The 24848-nt window shown below is 36.2% G+C and overlaps 3 protein-coding genes across 3 annotated transcripts; 2 read left to right on the top strand and 1 right to left on the bottom strand.

The window, feature by feature from the left end:
- Nucleotides 1-6670: 6670 nt before the first annotated feature.
- Nucleotides 6671-12529, top strand: LOC143220835 (dynein regulatory complex protein 1-like). The gene is given in 12 exon segments (XM_076446413.1): nucleotides 6671-6801; nucleotides 7036-7112; nucleotides 7115-7143; nucleotides 7728-8078; nucleotides 8725-9122; nucleotides 9251-9467; nucleotides 9526-9652; nucleotides 9729-9943; nucleotides 10009-10157; nucleotides 10255-10478; nucleotides 10749-11128; nucleotides 12443-12529. Coding segments are annotated over 12 exon segments (2385 nt in total).
- Nucleotides 12174-14006, bottom strand: LOC143220836 (zinc finger protein 346-like). Its single transcript, XM_076446414.1, has 5 exons — nucleotides 13818-14006; nucleotides 13512-13650; nucleotides 13407-13436; nucleotides 12342-12481; nucleotides 12174-12263 (listed from the first exon to the last, which is right to left on the bottom strand). Exons 1-5 carry the CDS (start codon nucleotides 14004-14006, stop codon nucleotides 12174-12176), a joined length of 588 nt encoding a protein of 195 aa, XP_076302529.1.
- A 1813-nt stretch (nucleotides 14007-15819) lies between these two features.
- Nucleotides 15820-17007, top strand: LOC143220834 (uncharacterized). The gene has a single exon (XM_076446412.1). It carries the CDS (start codon nucleotides 15820-15822, stop codon nucleotides 17005-17007), a length of 1188 nt encoding a protein of 395 aa, XP_076302527.1.
- Nucleotides 17008-24848: the final 7841 nt, after the last annotated feature.

Genomic DNA, 24848 nt, shown 5'->3' with positions numbered 1-24848 from the left:
TTAAACGAATATCACTGTATCCTTGTTATTGACATGAAAAATTTGTACACGCAATCTACTGTCTTAAGCAGAAAAACTGTTTGTCAGTCTGTTTTTTCTTTGTAATTATGGTACAAAAAAAGCGAGTATTATAAATAAAATATTACTTAAATTAAAAGACAATAAGATAATGACAAAATGAAAATTGTAGATATACGCAAGGGAAAAAGCAATTAAATCAACGAAATTATGATTGTGGATTAACGGAACGATTTTCGAACAACATTCTAAGAAATATTATTTCGTTGTCTATCGTGTGTTTCGAGAAACGAGAGGTCAACGGCGTAACGACGCCACCCGCCATTTTAAGGACGAACCTTTAAGGCTATAACGCACGGTAGACGACCGTAAGAACGAAGCCAGTGTACAAACGAAGTATCGCCAGCTGGCACGTAAAATGTAGCGCCGCTGGCAATACGAATATTCAGCGACATGTGCGTTTAAAGGAGAAAAATTAATGGCAATAATAGAGCCTACAATAGATATTAAAAACGAACTTCCTCCTATTACCAAAAGTAAAACGTAATTGGTCTGCGTCTCTTAATCGATACGCAATTAAATGTTATATTCGAAGACACGAGTCTGAAGACACTATAGAAACATCCTTGACATTTATTTTTCGGAGTTTTATGGTGATCTTGTGTATTCTGGAATAGTTACAGCCTCCAAATGTGAAAGGACTTGAGATGTAGCTACGAATAGAGATAATTTTCGTATCGACGTTTACATAACTGCCTGGTAAAATATACTGCGAATAAACGCGTAAATAGCAGCGAAAATAATTGAAAAATGTAAGATATATTGTACTCGAAGGAGTATCGTAGTATGCGATATAATAAAACTGTTATATAAAACGTCGAGTGGCTATTTTCTAGATGCGTAAGTTATGTGATTGTAAGATTGAAAAATCAACGATAACGCGAGACAGTTTTATCGGTTTTGTAGAATTATTTATTGTAAAATATCTGATATTGCACTTATCTCGTATTAAGGTATCCGAAAGTTGAGCGCCACTGCGCCACGTCACCGTTAGTTTTCACTTCTGTTTTCCTACTTCGATCTCTGCTCTTTAACAATTCTACCTGCATTTTAGGTGCATTTCTATTTCATGTACCGCAAAATATTTCCCTGTGCATGCAAATCTGTGCAAAAAGTTGAGAGTGAATATTTTCAACGACATATCACAAAGCAACTATATTCCTACAAGGATACAACTGAAATAATTCAGAAATATAATTTGATTCGTCTGTACAAGCTATTCTTTTAGCGTGTTCAACAAATATTTAAAAGACAATAAGAAATATTCATAATAAAATATGAAAATAATACGCAATTTTCCTCACGGTAATATTAAAATTATATTTAAGAAAAAAATGCTTTCAAATTTCTGTAATAATTCATTGTGACAAAATGAAACGCTAAAAACAAGACTTTCCTAATAATATTAAATCGTACAGGTTTCACCCTTGATTTTGATATAACAAATAGCTAATCAAATAATTATTTATCTAAATATTAAATTCAGCATTTGTTTCAATCGTTCGGTAAGACATTGTAACGTTTCGTTTCATAGATAAAAGTCAAAATTAAAAGAAATGGTATTATCAGCAAAATGTAGAAAATAGTAATTGGGAAATTATTGGAATAGCAAAAATATCAGTTTACGATCTATTTTCAAGTTATTCGACGCTTTCTTTTCTAGGCGCACGAAAGGCGTGCCCTGTTCGAGGATCCACGGTTTGAGCGCCACTGTCGAACAATAACTTCGTGCCGCTGCGAGCTCTCAAAATGGCTGTCCTCAGCTATTATTACTTCGGGGAAAAAACAAATGACGGCGCGCTCACGCTACGAGAGGAGAGACAGAGCCAAGGCTCTTCGTATAACGCACGCTGTGTACGCGTGTGTATGTGAGACGTGGGTGTGTATATACGCGTGCAGGATCCTCGATCTACGTACGGAGTTAAAAACATCGACGTACACCTTACGCGTGTTCCTGAATTCCGATTTTATCAAACTGATAATACCGCTGCTTTGCTATAGAAACACGTAAACAAAATAACAAATAACAAGCCGATTCGCGCGACATTCCTTTGGTTGTTCGTTAACCGGTCATGAAAGATTGTATACAACGCCGTAGAGATTCCGGCTTGGCTAGACCCGACGGGATAAAGCCTGGCAGACGCTACGAAGGCACGACCATACAGTCGTAAAATTTTGCCCAGACTGCGACAACAATAAAGGCATTCCACTTCCTGTGCTTAAACGTACACGCGGACCTGAATATTTCTTTTTTCGGTCGGCCTTGCGGGGCTTCACGATTCATGGGTAAATTAGAAATATTTCGAAAGGTCCGTCCCAAGGTTCGTGTCCTCTAGCTTTGTGAGCGACACAGGTACCGGGAAGGTAAACGGAAAATGAAGTGTTAAGTTCCGTGCACGCTATAGTATAAAGCAAGGCGAAATAACGATGTGCTTGAATTTTGTCGAATTCTTGGTGCGTATGTACAGTTATGTAAGGCTGCTTCTTATTAGAAGGCATAGGAGGATCATGAAAGAAAAGACGTACTCACCGTTTGAAATGCTCTCGTATGCGATCCTCTCGGATGTTTTCCGGCAGATTTCCAACCCACAGGTGACGTGTCTCTCTAACCATTTTGCTCCGAACTCTTCATTTGGGATCGGATGTTGTGGTATCGTTTGGCGGCACTGTACAACGACACACAACTTCGCCCGACGCTAATCACGGCACACTCTCACCACACCACCGATATTCAATACCGCCAGCGGGTCGGCTAAAGGAAACCTCTTTTCTCTTTGCCGGATCTCTTGGAATCGCTGTTTGCTCGTTTCGCGACAAATCAATAAGTAAATAATAGATTCGATACGACACAATTGATATTTCCTATTCAATTGACGAGAAGAAACTTTCTCGTGTAGCTCGCGACACACACGCGACGAGAAACGAAGAAACCGTTACGTGTATTCCACGACGAAGGAAGGAGCTTCCTCCCACTTCGACACTCCCAATTTAATCACTGGCAACAAACAGATTATCACTAGTCACTAGCCGGAAGGTGGTGACCCCAAGCACGAGTGCTGTCGTCAGGGCAGCGCCGTGGAACGATCGGCCAACAGAAGAGGGTGGCTACGGAGCTCTCGCGATAAAATTTTTGCGTCGCGACGCACGCTGACGACAACGACGACCACGAAGAAGAGGAGGAGGAGCCTCGATAGTGGACACCACTGATGGCAACGGCTACAAGGATCAGGACCGTCGCCGAACACCACATCGTATACCACTGAATCGCGTATGAAGAAAGGCGGTTAATCACACGTCACACCAAGCACACCGGGCACAATGCGCGGGCGATACATCCCAACGCATATTTGCCAAGCATAATCACACTCGCGTCGATCTGCCTGCTGACTCCGAACGCCTCCCGTTTTCTTGCCGAACACCGACGAAGAGGCTGCGGATACGCTTTCAAACTCTCGCGGAAACCCCACTTAAAAAAAAAACAATCGATCTACAAACGATAAAACCGTTGCTTTTTCTTCCTGCTAAATATTACAACGTGCAACTCTTTTTACCGCGCACACGACACACTACTATTTCCCTTTTTCTTACTTCTGAATTTCCTCCGCTTACTTCACTTACAGCGCGCGTATTTCGCTTCTTTCACATCACTGTATTATTACCGCCGCTCGAACCTCGTTAATGGAATTATACATTGAATATATTTTTCGGTAAAAGCGAGGCGCGGTTTCCTCTTATCTTTTTCGCGCTCGAATAACTTGTCGTGTCACGTAACGTGCATTAATAGAACAAATTAATCATATATTCGTCAACTCGATCGCTACGATGCACGCTTGTATATGTACGTCTTAAACGCACTCGCTTCGTTCACTCGGGCCATGTAACGCGGATGGAGCTGGCTTCGCTCCTTCTCACTGCACTACACTACTCAGAGTGACGTCACCGTGGCGGGAGCGTAGTATGGCTCGCTGGCTAGTATCGCTGTTGGCCTCATAGTGGGGGACAACGCGTAGGGGAACGAAACGAGTCTACCTCGAAAAGCGGCGGCTTGCAATCGCGATCGTCGCCCGCCAGCCGGTGAAGTGTATCCTTGGTGGGGGAAACTTTTCGTACGTCCCCGGAGGGGAGAGAGTGGAGGGACTCGTTCGAATCGAAGCAAGGACAGGTAGGGAGAACTCGGGACTCCGGGAGAGAAGGGATAACGGGTCGAACGAGCTAACCCGAACCCCCTAGCCGCGCTCGTCCCTTTCGAGCCGGGTCTATCTCTCTTCTTGCTACCTCTCCTCGCGGCTTTTCTCGTCTCTTCCCTTCGCCCCCCTCTACAGCCAACCACCTTCTCCCCTGCCCCTCTTAACGAATTGCCCCGCTCCCCGCAGACCCATCCTCTTTTCTCCTCTTCTCTTCCTACTCCGTAATCTCTTCGTCCTCTTCCTCCTACCTTCTACCTCCTCCGCCGTCGCCACTCATCCGCCATCTTTGTTCTACGCTCTTTCTCTTTCCATCCCGCTCTCTCCAGGGCCGGTTTAGGGGCAGCCAATTACCCGGGGCATCGGTACTTTCTACCAAGAATAAAGACGGAAAATCGGATTATTACGAAAATAAAAGTACTTAACTTTGTGACGTGCTCTTTAATCAAGGAAGTAACGATCAAACAAACGCGTCGGTTCGATGGCGCGTACAAGCTAATAAAATATTTACCAGTCTGTGCGCTTTGTGTGTAAATATCCTGGACACGGAGTATCGTGATACAAGAAATACAATTCGATTTTGTTTGATAATGCCACGATAGGAACTACTATGATAAAACTAGAGATTATACAGTAATGACATAGTTATAGAACGAGGTATGGTGAAAGAAAGAATTTTATTCCTTTCAGCTCTCTTGTTTGGTCGCATGTATAGATCGGCAACAATTCGTTAATAATAACTTTTTATATTTCTATAAGAAATATGTACTACGTTAATTATTATAGAAAATATACAAACGAGAAAAATAGGTAATGAACTAACATTGAAACAATATGTCGAAAAATTATACTCCATGATATTTAATACGATGTACAATTTCAGTTTCATGGAATTATCTGTATTGCACTTATTTTCGCTATTATCACATTCAAAGTTCAATCGAGATATGAGAATAATGACTTTCCAACTGCGATGGGCGTCAGAGTACGTTGAGCCGGGCCTGGCCTTGCTCCATCTTGTTTCCGCTAAAATCGCGTCAAAGTCGTAGATTCATGGCGTCGATCTAGTGGCTGCGAATTCACGAGACCTACCGTTCGTTTGTCTTTTACGAGTCGTACCTTCTTTTAATGGTTCACGGCGGTTTGCTCATACGACATTAACTCTATTGGCGACAATACCAAACATCCGTTCGTCGGTTAGAGTACGTCATCGAGGCTAGAGAAAGCGATTTCCGTCGCACTCGAATTGCTTCGTCCGAAAACGAAGGCAGTTTCATGACTGTTTCGTACTCAGAACATTTCGAACGAGAAACGCCTATTGCGTGTTCTGTACCGGTGATTTATAGATACCTCCAAACGTATAGTGACCATATATAAAGATGTTCACTGCATTAAATTTTAGGTAGTATTTACTGTTAAATAAACATGTATTACTTTGCAGGTTATATAAAATATTGTGACTATTTAATATATTTGTTAGAACATTTTGTCGGATGTGATGTTTGTACCATGTATTTAATATTATTAAATAAACGAATATGTACATAATTTATGTAATGTTTCTGTAAATGATTGTGTAAACGTTTAATTATTTGACTTATTTTTATATTTTAATGCATTTATCTATTGAATATGTAAAGTACAAAATATATTATAAAATTTTTCTTCATATTCAATATGTATATATATTTTACTGTTATTCTCTTCACATAAAATACATAGCAATAAAAGGCTTAGTTCAAAAACTGATTCCTGTGTTCTGAATTTATCAAAAAATATCATTTTAGTTATTGCACTATGCTATACTATGAAAGAAAATCATTAATGCATAAATAGTTAAAATGAGATGAAGAATATACAAAATGCTGATATAAATCACTGTTAAATCAACAAATTAGCTGTAACAATTTTATGAAAAAAAGATTTTCATTTTAGCATTAATATCTCAAATTTAATCTTATAAAATTTTAATTAAATGTTTTAAAACTACATTTTGTTATGCTTTATACCATTATTTATTAATTTATAAAGTGATTAAACATATTGTTCAATCGTGTAAGTGACGGTGGCGACAGCTTCCAATGAAAATATCTTACGGATCATAATTTTACTTGCACTCAGAGCCATCTGTTGGAAAAATAAATATTAAAAATATAGCACTTACCAACTGTAAATACAAATAATTCCTCATCGAACAAACAAAACTGTTTATTTTATGCAATTTGGGGCACGTAATTACTTTCTATCATTGTCAGATTTTATACAACAGTAATATATAACCTCTCACGTTGTGGGCAAATTTTGAAATCTCATATGCACTAAATTAAGACATATATTCAACTTTTCAATTGTAACTTTAATTATATACTTTATCACGTATATATTTGTGTTTATAAGTTACAAGGAACATGTCGTTGCACGAAAAACGTTCAGAAATCTCAGATCATTCGGAAGAACCATCTATTTTATCATCTGATGCAAATGAGCGGAAGCTGGCACGCAGACTTCGTGTACAACGACGTTTACAAGCTCGAGACAAGTAAGGATCAAATAAAATTTAATAAACATGTTTAAATTATAAATTTGTTCAAATTAAAAAAAATAATAATAGTTACTTCTATATATTTCATATTGTACGCTTAATTTCTTCCAATCTGAAATCTATTTTTCACTTAATTGAAAGAAGTATAATTTTTTTTATCGATAAAAATATTTATATAACTATTTATAATACGATTTGACGGAAGCTTAATTAATCATTTCGTGATATTAGACAGGAAAAAGCCCAGGCTGAAGAAATTAAAGAAATAACTCCAGTCGAGAAGCAAATTCTTGAGAGCGTAGATACTTTGGAAAATTAACCGCGGAAGGTGATGAAGTGGTACGTCTAATTTGAATCACCAATGGTCATATTTCGCGAGTTATCGATATATTAAATTACCACCATCAATTACCATTTTATACAAACCTACAATAATTTTGCAATACAGGATCCGGTACACTGGAAATTAACAAATATATGACATAATTTATATAAGACAAATATTGTTAGCATTTCGCTTGCATATAAATTTCAAATTAATTTAATTTATGTAAAATCAATTCTTATAACAGTATCATCAACAAATCATTACTCAGAACGATATGAAATCAACCAGTAAGATAAAGTAAAATACGATTTTCGTTAGAAATTATCCTTAAATAAAAATACTGTAAAAGTGGCACGAATTATGTTTCAAGTTTAATTTTTTATTAAAAAGAATATCGTACATATCTCGAATAACATAAATATAACTTGTAAATGTAACATCGTTACTTTCTCATCATCGTTTGACCATTCTGCACATTTCGATACAGAATTTCAAACGTCGTTTTCGAAAGTATACCTTAGTTTACCAAATTGTATCATTATTGTCGCTAACGGGTAATAAAAATCGAAATAATAACGCATCGATGTATTTATAGGTCGCTGGCATTAGAGTGGCAAGCGATGCGAAGGAATTGGAAAGAAGGAAAGAGGTGCAAGAGACGAGAGAGAGATTACTCGCGATGCTCGAAGAGGAAGACAAAAAATGTTCAGGGAAGTATCGTGAGATTACAGACAAGTGGCCTGATATTCTTGCAACTAAACACCCGTTAGATATTTACGATCAACTGGAGGCTCAAAATACCAAGTGTCTCGAGATATTGAACAAAAAGGATGATTTGATTGCGGAATTGAAACAGGAGCTGAATAATGCCGATTTGAAATTCGCTGAAGACGTGAAGAAACAAAACGAAGATATCGATTTGCTTATCGAAAGAATGGAGAATCAAGTCAGTTTAATGACTACAAATCTTTCAAAGTTCAAAATTTTATTTTGCTCGATAAGTATTGGATATCTTTTATGACTTTAAAAGCTATAATAAAATATTTGATATTTTGTAACATTTTGGAAAAAGATAGCGAATATAGTTGCTAGTGGCTGATCAAAATGAAATTTAGAAGGGAGGTAGCAGTAGGGTAGTGAAACTTAAATTAAAAATTTTTATTTCTGGCATATTATCAAAAACCTTTGGTATAATATATAGAACTATAGGTGAAATAGTTTTTTCCTATTAAATATTGTATTCAAAATGCTTTTTGTAACGATTGTAAAAAAATAGGGGAACATTACAGAAAGAGAGTATAAAAAAAAATGGGAAAAAATAAGTTGATTTAGGGAAAGGTCATTAATCTGTAGAAGTTTCACCAAATATGATAAACTATTTTTATATTAACATAATATTTATATAATATTAATACAATATTGATACAAAGTAATATAATAGTAGTACAATACTGATACAAACTGCTACGATATAAAATTCAGGTGAGACCTCTAAAAATGAAGTGTATTATTAGTAAAGATTAAGAGATAATGGAATCTAAAAGAGCAGAATAAATAGAAATATCTGTAAACCTTCAAAACATTCTGTGTAGATACAAACAATGACGAAAGCTTATCGCTGTGAAGTGGAACTGATCGAAAACGTAGTTGAAGCGGAACGAAAAATACTTTTGGAATCTTCTTTGGAAAAATGGAACGTGTTATTTAAGAAGGTGCAAGATGATACCTTCGAGGCGAGGGAGAAGAGAAAGGAAGTGATGCGTGAGTACGAAGAGCAAATGCAGAAAGCGATGACAGAGCACCAAGAAGAATTTAGGAAACAAAAGATCATGTTTGAGCTGGAAATACAAAATCTTCAGCAGGAAGTGCAAAATATGAAAGCTTTTTGTATGATGAACGTCGAGAAATTAGATTATAATTATGCAGTACTAAAGAGACGCGATGAAGAAAATACTATAGTGAAGAATCAGCAGAAAAGAAAGATTAACAAGTGTGTATATACCAGGATTAAAATAACTATTTCGAAATAAATAATCTGATAATTTTTAAATTACCATCGAACGTTTCCGAAATTAATAGGATTAAATGGTGGATAAGTTAAATATATTTACATTTCAGACTACAGGATGTTATTAATGATTTAAAAAAAACTTACTCAGGCTTGGAAGAATCGTCGAGAGCGGAAATTCAAAAGTTCACGAATCAAATGTTAAAGATGCACCAAGCTATACTAGACCTAGAGGAAAAATCCAACTATCTCGCGGGCATCAACGATAAAAAATATATGCAAATATGGGACATGAATATTAAAACTGCGAACGAATTGATCGACAAGGTACGGTAACAATGTGTAATTAATGAGAATAGTTCTGTTTGATGACTGTATATTTCAGATTTTAACGGCAGATAGAATTATACACGAACAATTGTTAATAATGGAATGGAAACCGCCAGAAGAACAGTTATGGAAGAAAGAAGATCTACCCTCGTATTGCGGTGTGATGTGTGCCTTAAAAACGGGTAACATTCGTTTGAAAAACAATGTTCGCTTATGAAGGGATATAAAATCAATAAACTTTCTTGTTTATGGTTTAAGAGCGAGAGGAAACGAAACAAAGGAAAACGATCTCTAAATCGTACAAACCAGCAACTAGTTTAGAAGAGATCAATTTAGAACGAAGGTTATTGAATCACATTCTTAAATTGATTTCCGATCATTGTGATTACCTTATCGAAGATACTTTAAAGAATTTACTTTCTGATTACGCCGAAGAGGATAAGCTACTGATTCGATTGGATAAAGTATTCGAGGTGAATATCCTTGTATACGCAATTACACTGTTATAAATTATATATGAACGTGATTGAATTTATAGGCACTAAAAATTACGTCAGAAAAGGAACTTCAATTTTTATTGAACTTCTTTCTACCATATGCACATTGTCCCATTTGCACGATTAAAGTTGTAAGCACACCGAGTGTTTGTGGACAGTCTGAAGAAACTACGGAAAGTTCTTCGTCTATGTACGTGAAGAATATTGTTTATCTTTAAAAGATATTTATAGGTTTAATATAAAATGAAATAAAACTGTAATAAAGATGTCGAAAATAAATATTTCAGATGTACTTTACCGGACGTTTGTGGCAGCGTTAGTCTCGACAGGGACGAAGTTAAGCTAGTGGCAGCTGTGGCAGGGGAACTTTGTTGTGAAAAGCTGCCCGTAAAAGATGAACATGAAAGTGAGACTGTTTCGAGTAGAAATGAAGAAGAATCTCCTGCGAATGAAATACCGTCTGTAAATGTGTCGACTTGTGTATCTGAAGGCATTATCGAGGTTACTGATAGTATGTAACATTTTCACTAATCAATTTATCAAAATAGCAAATCAATTTTTATATTTTACTATTTAATAATTACATGTTCGATTATATCGCTATTATATTATGCTTAGATGCTAATCTATTATTGAAATTTTCATTCTTTTTATTCATTGAAGAAAACATATTTCAGTGGTATTTAGTTATATATCACGTAATAAAATTCAATGATAAATTATTTTAATCTTTATCCGTTATTGTGTAGTTATTATTACTTATTAGTTTTTATTTTTGTAGAGGACGGGGCTACGAAACGATTACTGACATGCGACAAAGGCCACTTATTGACAGTTGAAACTGAACATGTTTCAAGTGCATTAAAAGAATTTGTAGAAAGGTATGAATTTGTTCAGAACGAAATATCAACTGATAAAAAAACATTTAAGGAGAAAACTACAGTATCGCGCAACATAACTGATCAAGATATAACCGAATTTTGGGAACGTTATCGAAATATTTTTTCTCAAGATAAAGAAAGACTATGGGATAATTTACTAGTTGGTCTTAAAAAGTATTATGATGTGTTGAAGGAGAGACATCAATTAAATACTGAGACCCGATCTTTACGAAAACAGAATACTGAAATGCGTCGTTTATTAAGTAAACATACGACAGAGGTAATATTATATGATAATTAAAATATTAGTTTGAGGGAAAAGAAATCCATTACTTTTATAATTTTAAATTGATTTCTTTTTCCTCAACCTAATATAATTTATTATCGGGGAAAAAGAAATCAATTTAAAATTATAAAAGTAATGGATTTCTTTTTCCCCAATCCAAACAGTTGTCAGCGCTGTCTATGATTTTAGACTAGAAACTTATATTCCGGTTCAACATTATAGATGGCGCTGACAATTGTTTCTTAATTATCATTATTAGGTTGGGGAAAAAGAAATCCATTATTTTTATAATTTTAAATGGATTTCTTTTTCCTCAACCTAATATCTTGTTATTGGTTTATAATTATGTTATTGAATTTCAGCCTGAAACAATAGATTAAAAGGGAAATAGAATTCCTATTTATAGGATTAATAGGGATTATAAGTTATTATTACTTACAATATCATATATTTTTCCATTAATTTTTAAATGGACATATATACATTCATACAATGCATTCATACCCTTTTGCACTATTTCAACTAATATTAAAGACATTGTCCATAATCAAATCATATGTTATTTTCTAACGTGATAACTACATTTTGTACAATTTTTTTTTCAAACATTTATTAATCATTAAATACATTTAATGGAAAATTGTTGGTTAAACCAATTAAGATTCAATCACATATTTACTTTCTCAAGAAATAGTGCGAACAGGGAGGTATATATCTTAACACAAGAAAATCTTAAATCGTCATGAAAAATTAAAAAATTATATGACATTGTGTGTGTACTTATATTTTATATACGTAAGTAAATCTCTAAGTAACCAAGGTATAAATATCAAATTGATTTTAATATTTAAAGCAACATAAAATAAAAAAATTGTTTTTTTTATGAAGAATAAAATATATATATCTAAATAATTCATATGTGTATTAAAATAGACATATTCCTCCTTTTATGTTATATCCCTATGTCTGATTTGTGAAACCTCCCGATACAAAGTTGTTTGATAACGATTGAACAAGATTCTTAGGATTTACACCAGGTTTAGGTTTTTTTCCAATATGGGAAGAATCGCTTCTTTTTTTGAGTTTTTGCTTGTTTTAATTTACCAGTATGTTTTTTTGATGTCATATGCTATAATATAAAAGATATTCTACTATTAAACGATCGGTAATATTTACTTGCATTCTTTTACTAATAAATATAACATACCACATTATATTGTGCCACAGAATTGAAGATCTTGTTACACATACTGCACGAAAGTGATACGCCTTTAGGTCCTGAGTTTTCTTGGATATTCATGGTGGTAGATGTCACTGCGCTGCCAACATCTTTGCCACCCCACCCACCTAAGCATCAATGTGCGATCAACACTATCTATGTATCACAACCGCTGAAGCGGTTAAATGTGATAATAAATCAGCTTGAACACTACATTCATGCTATGGAAAAAGCAACCATTAATACAAATATTTTTAACGAAAAAGCATCGTAAAATTTTGAAGATACACATGTGTCTATGCATGTATATAACAAATTTGACCTTTTGAAAATAAATATTACTTCATATGCATAAATAACTACACCAAATTGTTTATCTCTTTATTTATATTAAATGGTCGGAAAAGGTATAAATAGCATATAAAAAATTTATATATGATATTATATAGAAACAAGCTGACAGTCAGTTTTAACATTTTTATGGAAAAAAAATTATAATTATTGACAAAATAAAATTAGAAGATATAGCAAAATACATTTACATATACATTAATGAAAGGGATACAATAGAACTGAAAAGGAGTAGAATTGTTTTGTAAACAACATTAATTTTATTAATCATTATTTATAACTGGGCAACTCGTAATCGAGTTATTATTTTGACATTATGCTGAAGGATAAATCACTAATGAATACTAAATATACAGTTTTAGTTTCAAGGAAATAAATAACAATAAATACATAATAAATAAATAATAAATAATAAATAATAAATAGCAACTAGTGACGCATAAAGTGCAACAAACATGAAAGTATCACTAAGCATTTCATAGCGACTGGTGAATTAAAGCTCTTAGATAGCAAGCGATTAATTTCTTATTGAGAACAAATGAAAAGCAAAACTAAGCAAGAATAGTACGCATGCAAATATAAACAAAAGTAGGCAATAAATTAGTATAATAACATTCTTTTCTATTATTTTATCCATACACATAGTGCGACTACATCTAAACCCATATGGTAGCATTTTTCGTACCATATAAGGTTTATTACCTCTCACAGCTTTTTTTTTGTGCCGGATCCCTACAGGAAACAAAATTTATTTAATATATTATAAAATATATAAATGATTCAAGTAAATCTTAATCCGCAAAATACCATTCAAATGTGTTTGAAGTTGTTGTATTGAGTTTAGACACACATTACACACATTGCATTTCAATCCGTTTGTTTCTTCATCTTTTGTAAATGTTACTTTGGTTTCTTCAAGAGATGCCATTATATTTTTGGATCTAATCTGTAAAACAAGTATATGTCTCCACATCTCTGATTTCTGATATTCTTTCATGTCAGAAAGAATTTATGAGTAACTTTCTTTATTGTATGTGTGTTCTCTCATACTTCAACTTTTTATTTTTGTATTTAATTAGTTTCTCTTTTCTTTATTGTTTCATTAATACAAACCTGTTTAGCATGGCGTGCTCCTTGTAAATGTGTATCTAATACTGTTTGACTGGTAAATGAAAGGTCGCAATCATCACACCGAACAAGGGGTTTCTTCGTAGGTAAATTTCCCATTATATTATCAACTACTGCTTTGGTTACAGGATCATTGAGGCCAGGATTCATTACACCTTCTGATGAGACAGCCATGTTTTAAACTAAAATTTTGATACATGAATTAATACTTTTGGTAATAATTAAAATAAAATTTTATTTTACAATAATATAAAAATTAAAAACTACCAGTCATCCAATATTCTATTACAATTAAAATGGATATAATTTTTCAAAAATTATGAAAGTAAACGTATATAAAATATACTAATTACAATGAGAGATTATCGATATTATCGAATATTGTCCAAGATATTAATATTACTTTTATAAATTATTCGTATAAGTATATCTTTCAGCATACCTATTAATTGTATGTTATAGATTAGAATTAGATTTACTAATGTTTAGCTTATGTAGTAAACTTTACACTTTTTCAATGAATCTCGAAGTGTACTTAGTAGGCAGTAATGTTTATAAATGAATTGCTCTTTCAATATATTTAACACAGGTTTTCGGGTTGGTTGCCTGCTTTTTTTAGGAACATTATATTCGAGTATTAAGAGTTCAATGTTACATTGGATAGGGCCTAATAGTTCCTAGAATGTCGTCACTCAAGGCGCGTTTAGTATTGTATCGCGTATTAAAATATTGCGCAGAATTAATTTAGTAAACATTTAAAATTAATTATCGATATTACATTTACGTATAAACACTGTTTTACCAAATTGACTTAACAAAGTTGTAGTGAAAATATAAAGAAAAATACGTAAAAATAGAAGAATAAATTAATATTTTATAATACTCGAATACTTTATAAACGATTATATTTTTATTAACAAATTTCAATTATAAATATGATTTATATGGTAAAGTATTCAACTTTCACTTTTAAACGAATCGTATATATATCATATCATCTATATATTTCTTTATTTCGTGAATTATATCTTAAAATCTCGAATCGTATATTTTCTTTCGCAAATAAATATAAATTTTGAATTTCGAAAAGTTGAAATAAAAGTTTGAATTTTGACAAGAAAATTTACGTTTATACGTAATTCTTGAATAAATATCCACTGACTTGACAAACAATTCGATTTCTATTGAAAGAGATTAAAGTTATTTATATCGAGGAAGTTTGTCCATTAAATATGCATAAAATCAAACAGGTGAATAAAGCTTTGCGAGAGATCGATCCAATCAGCGGTTTTCGAAGTGCGATGTTGGTCGTGGTAGAGCATAATATTCGCGGTTTAAGAAGGGCAGCCAATTAGAAAAGTTGGCGAATATCGTCCGTCGGTACTTAGGTGCGTGTGTTTGTAGGAGTGCATATAGGTGACGGTCGCGAAATATAGTAGCAGCCATCTTATATTTTGTGTCGGAGAAAAACAATTTGGCCGTACAAATGTTTCGTGATTGTCCGTGAAGCCGCTCGAGAACGGGAGGCGTGCGCTCGATGAGGCGTGACGTTTTTCGACCCTAGCCCGGACCACTACATTAGCAAAGGTTCGTAGAATGCTGCTTTCTTGCTCGGCTACAGCAAAAGCGACCCCCACTTGCGAAGCGCTTACGAAGAATCCGGTTTCGCAGTCAAAATATTCCGCCGTTTCTCCCGTCGCTTTTTTAAAAATAGAGTTGCCCGTGTTGCTCACTGCTGGGTTACGTTCTGTTGACGACGGCATCGTACCGTCTTCGAGTGCTTCGCGTAAAAGTTATGCAATCAGCTGATCATCCAGCTACCTTCTGTCACTTGTCAAAGATAAATGTCAAAGCGATTGGTCTAACCTGACACGCGTATATATGAGTCGGGCATGCATGATACCGGAATTACGAGTGTACCTACATCGTCGCAAATTTTTGCGCCACAACCAGTGTCATAAATGGCGATTTATAGAGGTTCCCTGTCATGCAGGTGGATTGGTACGCAGGATATGAGCAGCTTGTCAAGCGCAACCTGACTCTGCTCCCCCATCAAGAAGCAGTGCAGCAGCAGGAGCCACAGTCACAACAGCTGGCTCAGCAGCAACAGACTGATATAATGACGTCCATGTTTGAACAACAAATCAAAAGCGAACCCATCGGGTTTTATTCTGTTGCTTCAAGCCGTTCGGATGGTTCAAATTCTATGGTGAATTTATCCGATGATCGTGAAGACCTGTCGCAACAAGAAGGTCATTTACAACCCCAGCAACAGACAACGCTACAACTAAACCAACAACAGGGTCAACAGCAAACTCAACAGCAGAGTCAACAACAAACGCAACAGGGTCAGCAACAGCAGAGTCAGAGCGTGCAACAAGAAGTTCCAAGCCGTCAGTCGACGGGGCAACAAACAGTTAAAGAGGGTTCACGGTCAAAGCCACAACCCTGCAAGGTATGCGGCAAGGTGCTATCTTCTGCTTCATCGTACTATGTACATATGAAACTTCATTCGGGCAACAAACCATATCATTGTACAGTATGCGAAGCAAGTTTTTGCCGGAAGCCATACTTGGAAGTGCACATGAGGACGCACACAGGAGAACGACCTTTCCAATGTGAGCTGTGCTTGAAAAGGTTTACTCAGAAGAGCAGTCTTAATACTCATAAACGGGTGCATACAGGAGAAAGACCATATGCCTGCGATATTTGTCAGAAACGTTTTGCAGTGAAAAGCTATGTGACAGCACACCGTTGGAGTCACGTTGCCGAAAAGCCTTTAGTGTGCGACAGATGTTCTCTCACATTCACGTCCAAGAGTCAATTCGCAATACACATCCGTACCCACACTGCAAGTACCACGTACGAGTGTAACATATGCGGACGTACATTTGTACGCGACAGTTATCTCATACGGCATCAAAACCGAGTACACCGTGATATGAATCAAAGCAGTACCAATCACAATCCACCTACGCCCCAGAGTACCGGTGGTGGCACGCCAGGTACAGGGTTCGAGAGTCCAGTTTGTGATTTACGCTACAGCGAAGGACCTTCGTCGTTGGACGGCTTAGCGGGTTCTAAAGGAGGCATCGCAGCTGAGATCGCAAGTTTAGCCAAGCAAAATAATCTTCAACTTCCTCTACCACTGCTACATCCGCAGACTACCAACTAGTGTTTAGATGACAACGTGTCCGAGTCCCTACCGCAACATCAATCACCGCAGCAAGTAGTATGTCCCACCTCGGCGTCTTCGCCATTCACACTTAATTCACCTGTGTCTCACGAGCACACCACACCGCAGAGTGTCTACCAAACGACAGGCTCCTCCAGCTCGCTGGATAGCCTCAACTCCCAACTTTATCCGCAAATATCATCCCCCATAGATTCATCGGAGTCGCATCATCAATCGCAGCAACTGCATCGCGGCATTCCTCCGCCAGGGCTTCACCCTGCGCTTTATCTGTACGCTCAGTACTCGAATACCAGCTCTCCTATCTCGTACCCCGAATATATTCAACGCAACAATGAATAAGTCAGTTTATGCCAGCAATGACGATTTTTACCACGAACGGAGTGACCATTCGCCACGCGCGAGCACCCCAACAACGCAGACTCTTCGATCGCGTGTCATTTAATGGTGCTGGTTAAACAAAGTGCCTAAAGAGCATCCGCTTTCTGGATCACGACGGATGCTTACACAATCGTGGATTAACGATACTAAAGAATTTTTACGCACCGATTTTATTTCGATTTTTTAAAACGGACGATGAGTGGATCAATTGTAAATTGATTACCGTTTTGCATGTGTCTCACCGATGATACTTCTTGGTCCATTTAATGGATTCTACGTTGACGAGCGTATTTTAACGAGAATTAAATAGCACCGTTCGAAGGGACGTGCACTATACACACACACACGCACACATACATACATACATACATACAAACATACAGATACACATACACGCGACCCACGATCGTTTGACTCCCGGACGTTTCCTCGATCGTTGTGGATTTTCCTCGTTTTATCTGGATCTGTCGTGGTATATCGATGTTAGCATAAACTAACGGCGCGAACGTTTCTACACGAGTTTTCCAAGTTTCCGCACTTCTTGATTTACCTGTTTTTCAATCACATCTGCGAGTACATATACATATATATATATCTATGTGTGTATATATATTATGCGCGAACCATTACACATACACATATTTATATTATATTTTTAAAGGAGTTTAGTCACTTGGATCTGTGATATAGATAGTAATTATTATCTACAACGTTTAAACTATTGGTTTACTATTTTGATGATATCAAAACGAGGAAAAAAAAAATAAGAAAGCAATGTCACGAGGCGATCTAGCTATCAGAATTTAACGGACATTGGTCTCTACCGAAGGTGTTTGGTAGACACCCTACTATTTCTTTTACAAACAAACAAGTTTAAAAAAAAAAAACAGGAACATTACTGTTACTAATGCTACTATTAGTACTACTACTATTACTACTACTACTACTACTACAACAACTACTATTATTATTATTACTACACTATTAGTACTACTACTCTTACTAATACTATCACCCTTACTCTACTACCAACCACCACCATCACCACTCGCATCTCCTCAACTATATATTACTCTCGCTATTATTACTACCACTAACACCACCTCTACTACTACAACTGTTATTATTATTATTATCCTTAGAAACATGCGAATGTTATTTTATTTTGATAACATGCATAGCGCGTGTACTCATAGGGCCTGTATCCCAGTCGTCATGGTTTCTCTTTAGCTTTAAATTTTCATTTCTTTTTTCCCTCTTCCTCCTCCTCCTCTTCTTCTTTTAATTTTTTTTCCACGCCCCCCCCCCCTTTTCTTATGTCGTTTTATCTTTACCTTAACCCTCTCGAACTAATTTTTCCGCATACCTCATCTTTGAGCGTGTCTGTGAACAATAGAAGCGTATCAAGGTGCCGGTATACATTTTATCACGTAGGACTACTGTACAGCTTTGAATCAGTTCCATAGGTGTACTTACTTTTCACATATCGAAGTGTATTGTACACACAAGATACATATTGTACATACGTATACATATACATATGGATGTATTATAAAACGATGAGCGGATGTGCAGATCGTAAGTTCTAAGTACTAGGAGTGTAATAGCAGGGCTGTTGATTTTTTCTTTTTTTTGTCTATTATTAGGTATTAGTTTTTAGCGGTTACGATTATTACTATGCTACTATTATTACTATTATTATTATTATTATTGCTACTACTACTATTACTCTTATCATTACTATTATTATTATTATCATTAACGTTCTGTTTATTACGATTATTGTCGATCTTTTTAACGCTAACGCCACAAAAAAAAAATAATAATAATAATAATATGCTTAGACACAGCAAGCGGGGGAACCATGACAGCCGCGAGTCAAAGAACAATGCGCGAAAGAGTAGGGAGTTTTCGTTTCCTTCGAAATTTTCGCGTAACGGGTCCAGCGCGATGTGTCTATTTGTTTTCACGATACACGAAAATAGATGATCGGGTGCGCGCGAGCACGAGCGCGCACGCGTACGCGCCAAGAGGTTTCGAATCGACAGCGGTAAAAGGAATAAAAGGTACACGCGAGTCTGAAGTCGATCGAAGCGTACTAAAGGGCAAAGATTGGTAGAGCGAAAAGGAAATGGGCGGGAGTGGGGGGAGGGGGAGGGGAAGTGGACGAATAAAAATAACAGGAACGGTGGAGCGAAACGGGACAAAAGGGAAAAACGAAAAAAAAAAAGAAAAAAAAAACAGAAAAATGGTGGAAGAAGTAAAAGTCAGAGAGAGAGAGAGAGAGAAGAATATTCGCGCTAGCGTGCCTCGAACCTCCTTGTTGTATATCGTAGGCTTGTCTCGGCTATCTTTTTAGTCTTCACGCTGAAACAAGAGGAAGAACAATTCTCTGCGCGCGTATGCCTGAGGCTTTTGATTTAAACGAGACGCGAAGTCACCGGGCAAGACTGATTTTACTCGCAAAGAGCTGCGAGCACGGGAAAAGCGAGATAAAAGAGAAAAAAGGAAAAGGTAGAGAGGGAACACGGGACGTTCTTCTTTTTCGCCCCCACGGTTTTTTTTTCCTTTCCGTTCGTTTTAGGTCCACGCGAACGTCGAACGTAATATATATGTATGTATATATATATATATATATATATATATATATATATATATATATATACATATATACATTCACGGAAGAAAGACGTTAGCGCAGCGTTCTTTCGGTCCCTTCCTAGCGACAAGGGAAGAGGAAAAAGCTGCCGCGTGTTTTATTTCGGGATATACGTTAGGTGCAATGGGAACGAGAGAAAAGCGATGATCTTCATGTTGGCTAGTCATTGTACAGCTCTATGAGATACTAATCGTACTACTAAAGCTGTGATTAATAAAGCCTCCGTGCATATGTTCGCGCAGCTCCTAATTATTATAGTGATAACATATTTTGTAGCTTGTTACAATTGTAAGGTACAGTAGGTAGCTCGTAGGTATACCTAACGAAAAGAAGTCGCAGTTCCGAATTGATCGGTCGATTCTTCATTCCGATCTCTTTTCTTTCTTTCTCTTCTTCTTTCCTTACCCTCTCCGCTGTCCCCTCTCCGCTCTTCCTTTATCTTCCTGCCTTGATCTCTTCTACACTCCCCCTTTCTACCTCGTCCCCCTCCAATCTATCCCCACCGCTGTTCTCTTCTTTTCTTTTCTTCTATCACAAGTGCTTCACGGTGCTGGATGAGCCGGCGTATCGTTCGTGAAAATAAAAGGGAAGAATTTTGAAGGAAACGATAGAGTAACGAGCGTTGCACGTTTCAAGTACTACGCGAGTCGTTGTTCTGTTATTTCAAGTAGTGGTACGAGTTTGCTTTTTTGCCCTCTGATTTTTATCCTAGACTTTTAGCCTCCGTATTGTGTATCGGTGCATTGTTTCTCTTCCCACCCCTCCCCGCCCCTTCCGCGAATAACGTAACGAAAAAGAACACGCGAGGTTAGGTTTTACGTGTGACGTTTATTTGTCGTTTTTATACGGTGTCGCGTTTCATAGGGTGATGTAATTATTCGTTTCGAGCTTTCATTTTTGTTTTATAGTGTTTAAGAAATCGTGTTTACCCGCGTGGAACTTGTTGTAGGATAATGAATTGGAGATTAACGTTTAGTAGCAGTATTATATCGTATTTTAAGAAAATGCTATAATTAAAAAAAGAACAAAAAAAAAAATAGATATATATATATATATCTAGTGTCACGAGATTTTACGAAAATATTCGCCCATTAACCGATCGTACAATAGAAAAAGCAAACTTTTTCGATTTCTCGCAACATTCGAGTTTCTAGGTTATATTTATTCTCGCGCTGCATTTAAGCTTTCTCGAAAAGCGTAAATAGTCGTGCAGAAAAATATCTCGGAACACGGAACAGCAAGTGCTGCAAAATTTCTATTCGATTACACGTATGTACGCGTAAATTTTCTATCGATTGGATCGGCTAAACCAAAACTTAGATGTACGGATTATCCTCGTGCTATAATTTCGTATTGAACGTTAACAATGAGCGTTTATTTTCGCAAATGATCGAACGTGATACGAAAGCGTTCCTGATTTATGAAAATGATGGAACGGGTAAATCGTACGATCGATAGAGACGCGATTTATTTATCGGTGACATAGTGCCGTATTATGCAAACGTAACGAGCGTTTCTTATCGACGAAAAAGGAAACGAGAGCTGTTTCGAGCGACGGGTCTCGGGGACACGGTTATATACGTTAGAAGCGTTATCCAGCACCGAAACGCACACACTCTCCGTATCTTCCGGATCAGTTTAACGATCTCAATAATTTCAACCGCCATTCCGCGGACGTGCATAACACGGGAGTTCTTGTTTTCGTTCGTGACGTGTATATCAAAGATCCGTGTATTTTTCATAAGAAGAAGGGAAAAGGATAGGTCCTTTCTTTGAAAGAGCACATGTCGGACCAATATATATGAAAATTAAAAAAAGAAAAAAATACGAAAAAAAAAGAGAGAAAAGAAGAAGATCGATAGGAGAAAGTGTAGTGAAATAAAGAAAAAAAGAAAAAAAATTGAGAAAGAAAGGAAGAAAAAAATAATAGAGAGACAAAGGAACACATACACACACGTACACATACACAGACTCGAGTAAAGTTCACGGTCGATGAATTAATTGAAAAACGTCGCATCGTCGATGGCGATTCCTTTTATCGTGCATCACAGTATCGTGCATCATTGTTACCATTGGGAAAATCTGTTGTCATCCTTTTTCTTTTTTTTCTCCTTTTTTTTTTTTTTCTTCTCCCTTTGGTTAACTTTTCTCTTCGGTGCGCTCTTTACTTGCTACTTTCCTTCGTTCGCCGCGTATTATCGTTAGGGCGCGAGAAACGCACGGTCGAATAATTCTGAAATAGGTGGGAAAAAAGTCAAAGACGTCTCGCGGAATGTATTCCACGCGAAATTCTTCTGACCGAGCTTTTGTACATACGTATATACAAGTTACATGTAATTAACGCGTAAGGGAATCAAAATGAGCGAAAACGGGAGGAAGTTGAAAAAAAAAAGAAAAAAAAAACATAAAGATATCGTATATTATATCGCAGAGTTGCCGCCCATCGTCTAGAGAAGCACGAGAAGCATCGACTATAGTTTGCGTAGTCAAGCGACGACCACACGTAGCGGGCAGCTATTTTCTAATCGAACCTCTCGAGTCGTCGGTTGACAGTTTTCTTCATTGTACGCGGAACCAACGTTCCCTGATCTCCTTTCGTACACTATGCTTGTGCTGTTTCCTCTGGCGAAACTCTTTTTTCCTTAGTGTCGATCTCTGATCCCCATTTTCGTTGCCCCACGTCTTTCTTGTTCGTCGAAGAGAATTGTTAGATAATCTCAAACGTAAAGTATTACTCTTTTAACCATGTTGCGTATAGTTTTAAACGCGTCGTTGTTTACGTTCTCGTCGTTCTTCTTCTTTCTTTTCGTTCTTCGCGATTGAACACGACGACAGAGTATTCGAACGATCGATCGGTGTTAAGGTTTATGCAGATTGGGATACGATCGTTGGGAAACGTTGTATTTTCACAGTCGACTTACCGTACGCGAATAGAGTCGTTCAACTTTTTGACATTGGCCGATTTGAGTCGATAGACTGGTAGACTACGAAGTTTTGCGTCCACACAGATTCATTTCGTTCGATGTATACTGGCAGACGGTGTATATGTATATAATCAAATGTAATTAGTTGCAATTTTTTGGCGCCACTAGCCGATCATCGAAATATAGCTTGGCGACGGTCGGTCGACCTTGGACAGTCTTCCAGCGATTGTATCGCGGTGTATACGTGTCTTTAGAAAGGGGGTAGACTTAGTTTCGCCGTTTCTCGACGAGACGAACGGGAAACAGTGCCACGGAACTCGGATCGTTGTTGTTTGTGCTTTTTCTTTCTTCGTGTTCCTTTATTTTCCCTTCTTTTTTTTTTATATATATATATGTATATATATATATGTATAAGAGAAGATATATTCATCGATCGAAAGATAAGAGAAATTAGCGAGGTAGATGTATCGTTTTATTCTTCTTCTTTTGTAAAAAACGGGATACGATTTTTAAGCCGCGCGCCAATTTCCCTCGCGAAGATGCGCGTAGGGCGATGCGCCGACGGACTGTGACGCGTCATTTTGTATACGAGAATTATCCGAAGTAAGATGCAATTGTTGTTCGAACGAGGTTTGGAAATGAATAATCGGGATAAGAATTATTACGAGGTGCCGTTGGGATATGTGCATGACTTCGAGAATAGCGATATTCCGTGCAATGTGATTCTTGTGTTATCAAACCACGATATTTTTTACATGACTATTTGAAAGAAAAGTGATTATAATTTATATAATATGTATCTATATATATATACATCTATGTCTATATATACATATATATCTATCTACCTATGTATATATATATATGTATGTATTTGTTGGATAAATATTTTCATTTGTATATGATTAAATTTATGTCCTCGTTTGACAATTCAAATGTACATACGTTACGACGATAATTAATTATTATTATTATTATTATTAATATTATTATTATTATTATTGTTATTATTATTTCGTGCTTGTCCGTGTCAGTATTATGTTTCTTATTCGAAATCTCAGTGCATGCGGATTGGTTCATTTCACTCGCGTCTCGATTTTCGAAGAGGCATCTTCTCCGCGATCTATTAATTATTGACGACGCTCGCGTTGTTCGATTCTCGATCTGTCTTGTTGCGAAACAAATTTTCTAACGCTTTTCTTGACGACAAACGTACAACATTCTGAAAGAGAAGTTGAATATCATCATGCATTTGATGCATTATCGTTGATACGTACAGGATACGTAATCTTTTAATACAAAAATGATTTGAGAGATATAGACGTATGGATATTTGAAAGATTCAAGTATTTCAGTGCCATATGATAAAAAATCGGAAAGTAAATTTTTTACGTTTAACGTTTAATCGAAGAGATAGACATTATTCTATCGAGTTACGTGTTGTAAGAGTTCCCGCGGAAATTTGAAAAAGTTATCGACTAAACGCGGTTATTTATTGAATATTTATTTTATTTTTAAGTTATTTTCGCGTGAAAATTCGACAAATTAAGACGCATCGAGTTTTTAATCGAGTTTCGATTCTTTATACAGTCGAATCTCAAAATGAATCAAATTTCTTTGCGTTTAAAAAATTTGAAAGATTTTTTAAATTTGTTGCAACGTTAAAATACTCGAGTATTCGTGATTTATTAATCGCAGAAACGTCTTTGAGATAAGTTATACCTGATTATATCAGATAATTGAATTTCGTTTCTGCAATGTTTCTTTTTTTTTCATTTTTTGTTTTACACTCAAATATATACAGATAATGATACAAATTATTGAAACGTATTAACATTGTCTAATCTACTAATTGCATA

Source organism: Lasioglossum baleicum, unplaced genomic scaffold (genome assembly GCF_051020765.1).
Source record: "Lasioglossum baleicum unplaced genomic scaffold, iyLasBale1 scaffold1647, whole genome shotgun sequence".
Classification (NCBI taxonomy): Eukaryota; Metazoa; Arthropoda; class Insecta; order Hymenoptera; family Halictidae; genus Lasioglossum; species Lasioglossum baleicum.
The sequence above is the reverse complement of the archived record's forward strand: the minus strand, read 5'-3'. Positions and strand labels throughout refer to the sequence as shown.

Excerpts from the sequence above, each read along its gene's own strand:
- LOC143220834 (XM_076446412.1), top strand. The coding sequence starts at position 15,820 with ATGCAGGTGGATTGGTACGCAGGATATGAGCAGCTTGTCAAGCGCAAC.
- LOC143220836 (XM_076446414.1), bottom strand. The coding sequence starts at position 14,006 with ATGGCTGTCTCATCAGAAGGTGTAATGAATCCTGGCCTCAATGATCCT. Across the intron at positions 12,482-13,406 it reads CAAAAAAAAAGCTGTGAGAG|GTGGGTGGGGTGGCAAAGAT; the intron begins GTAATAAACCTT and ends ATTGATGCTTAG. Across the intron at positions 12,264-12,341 it reads CTGTGGCACAATATAATGTG|CATATGACATCAAAAAAACA; the intron begins GTATGTTATATT and ends TTTATATTATAG.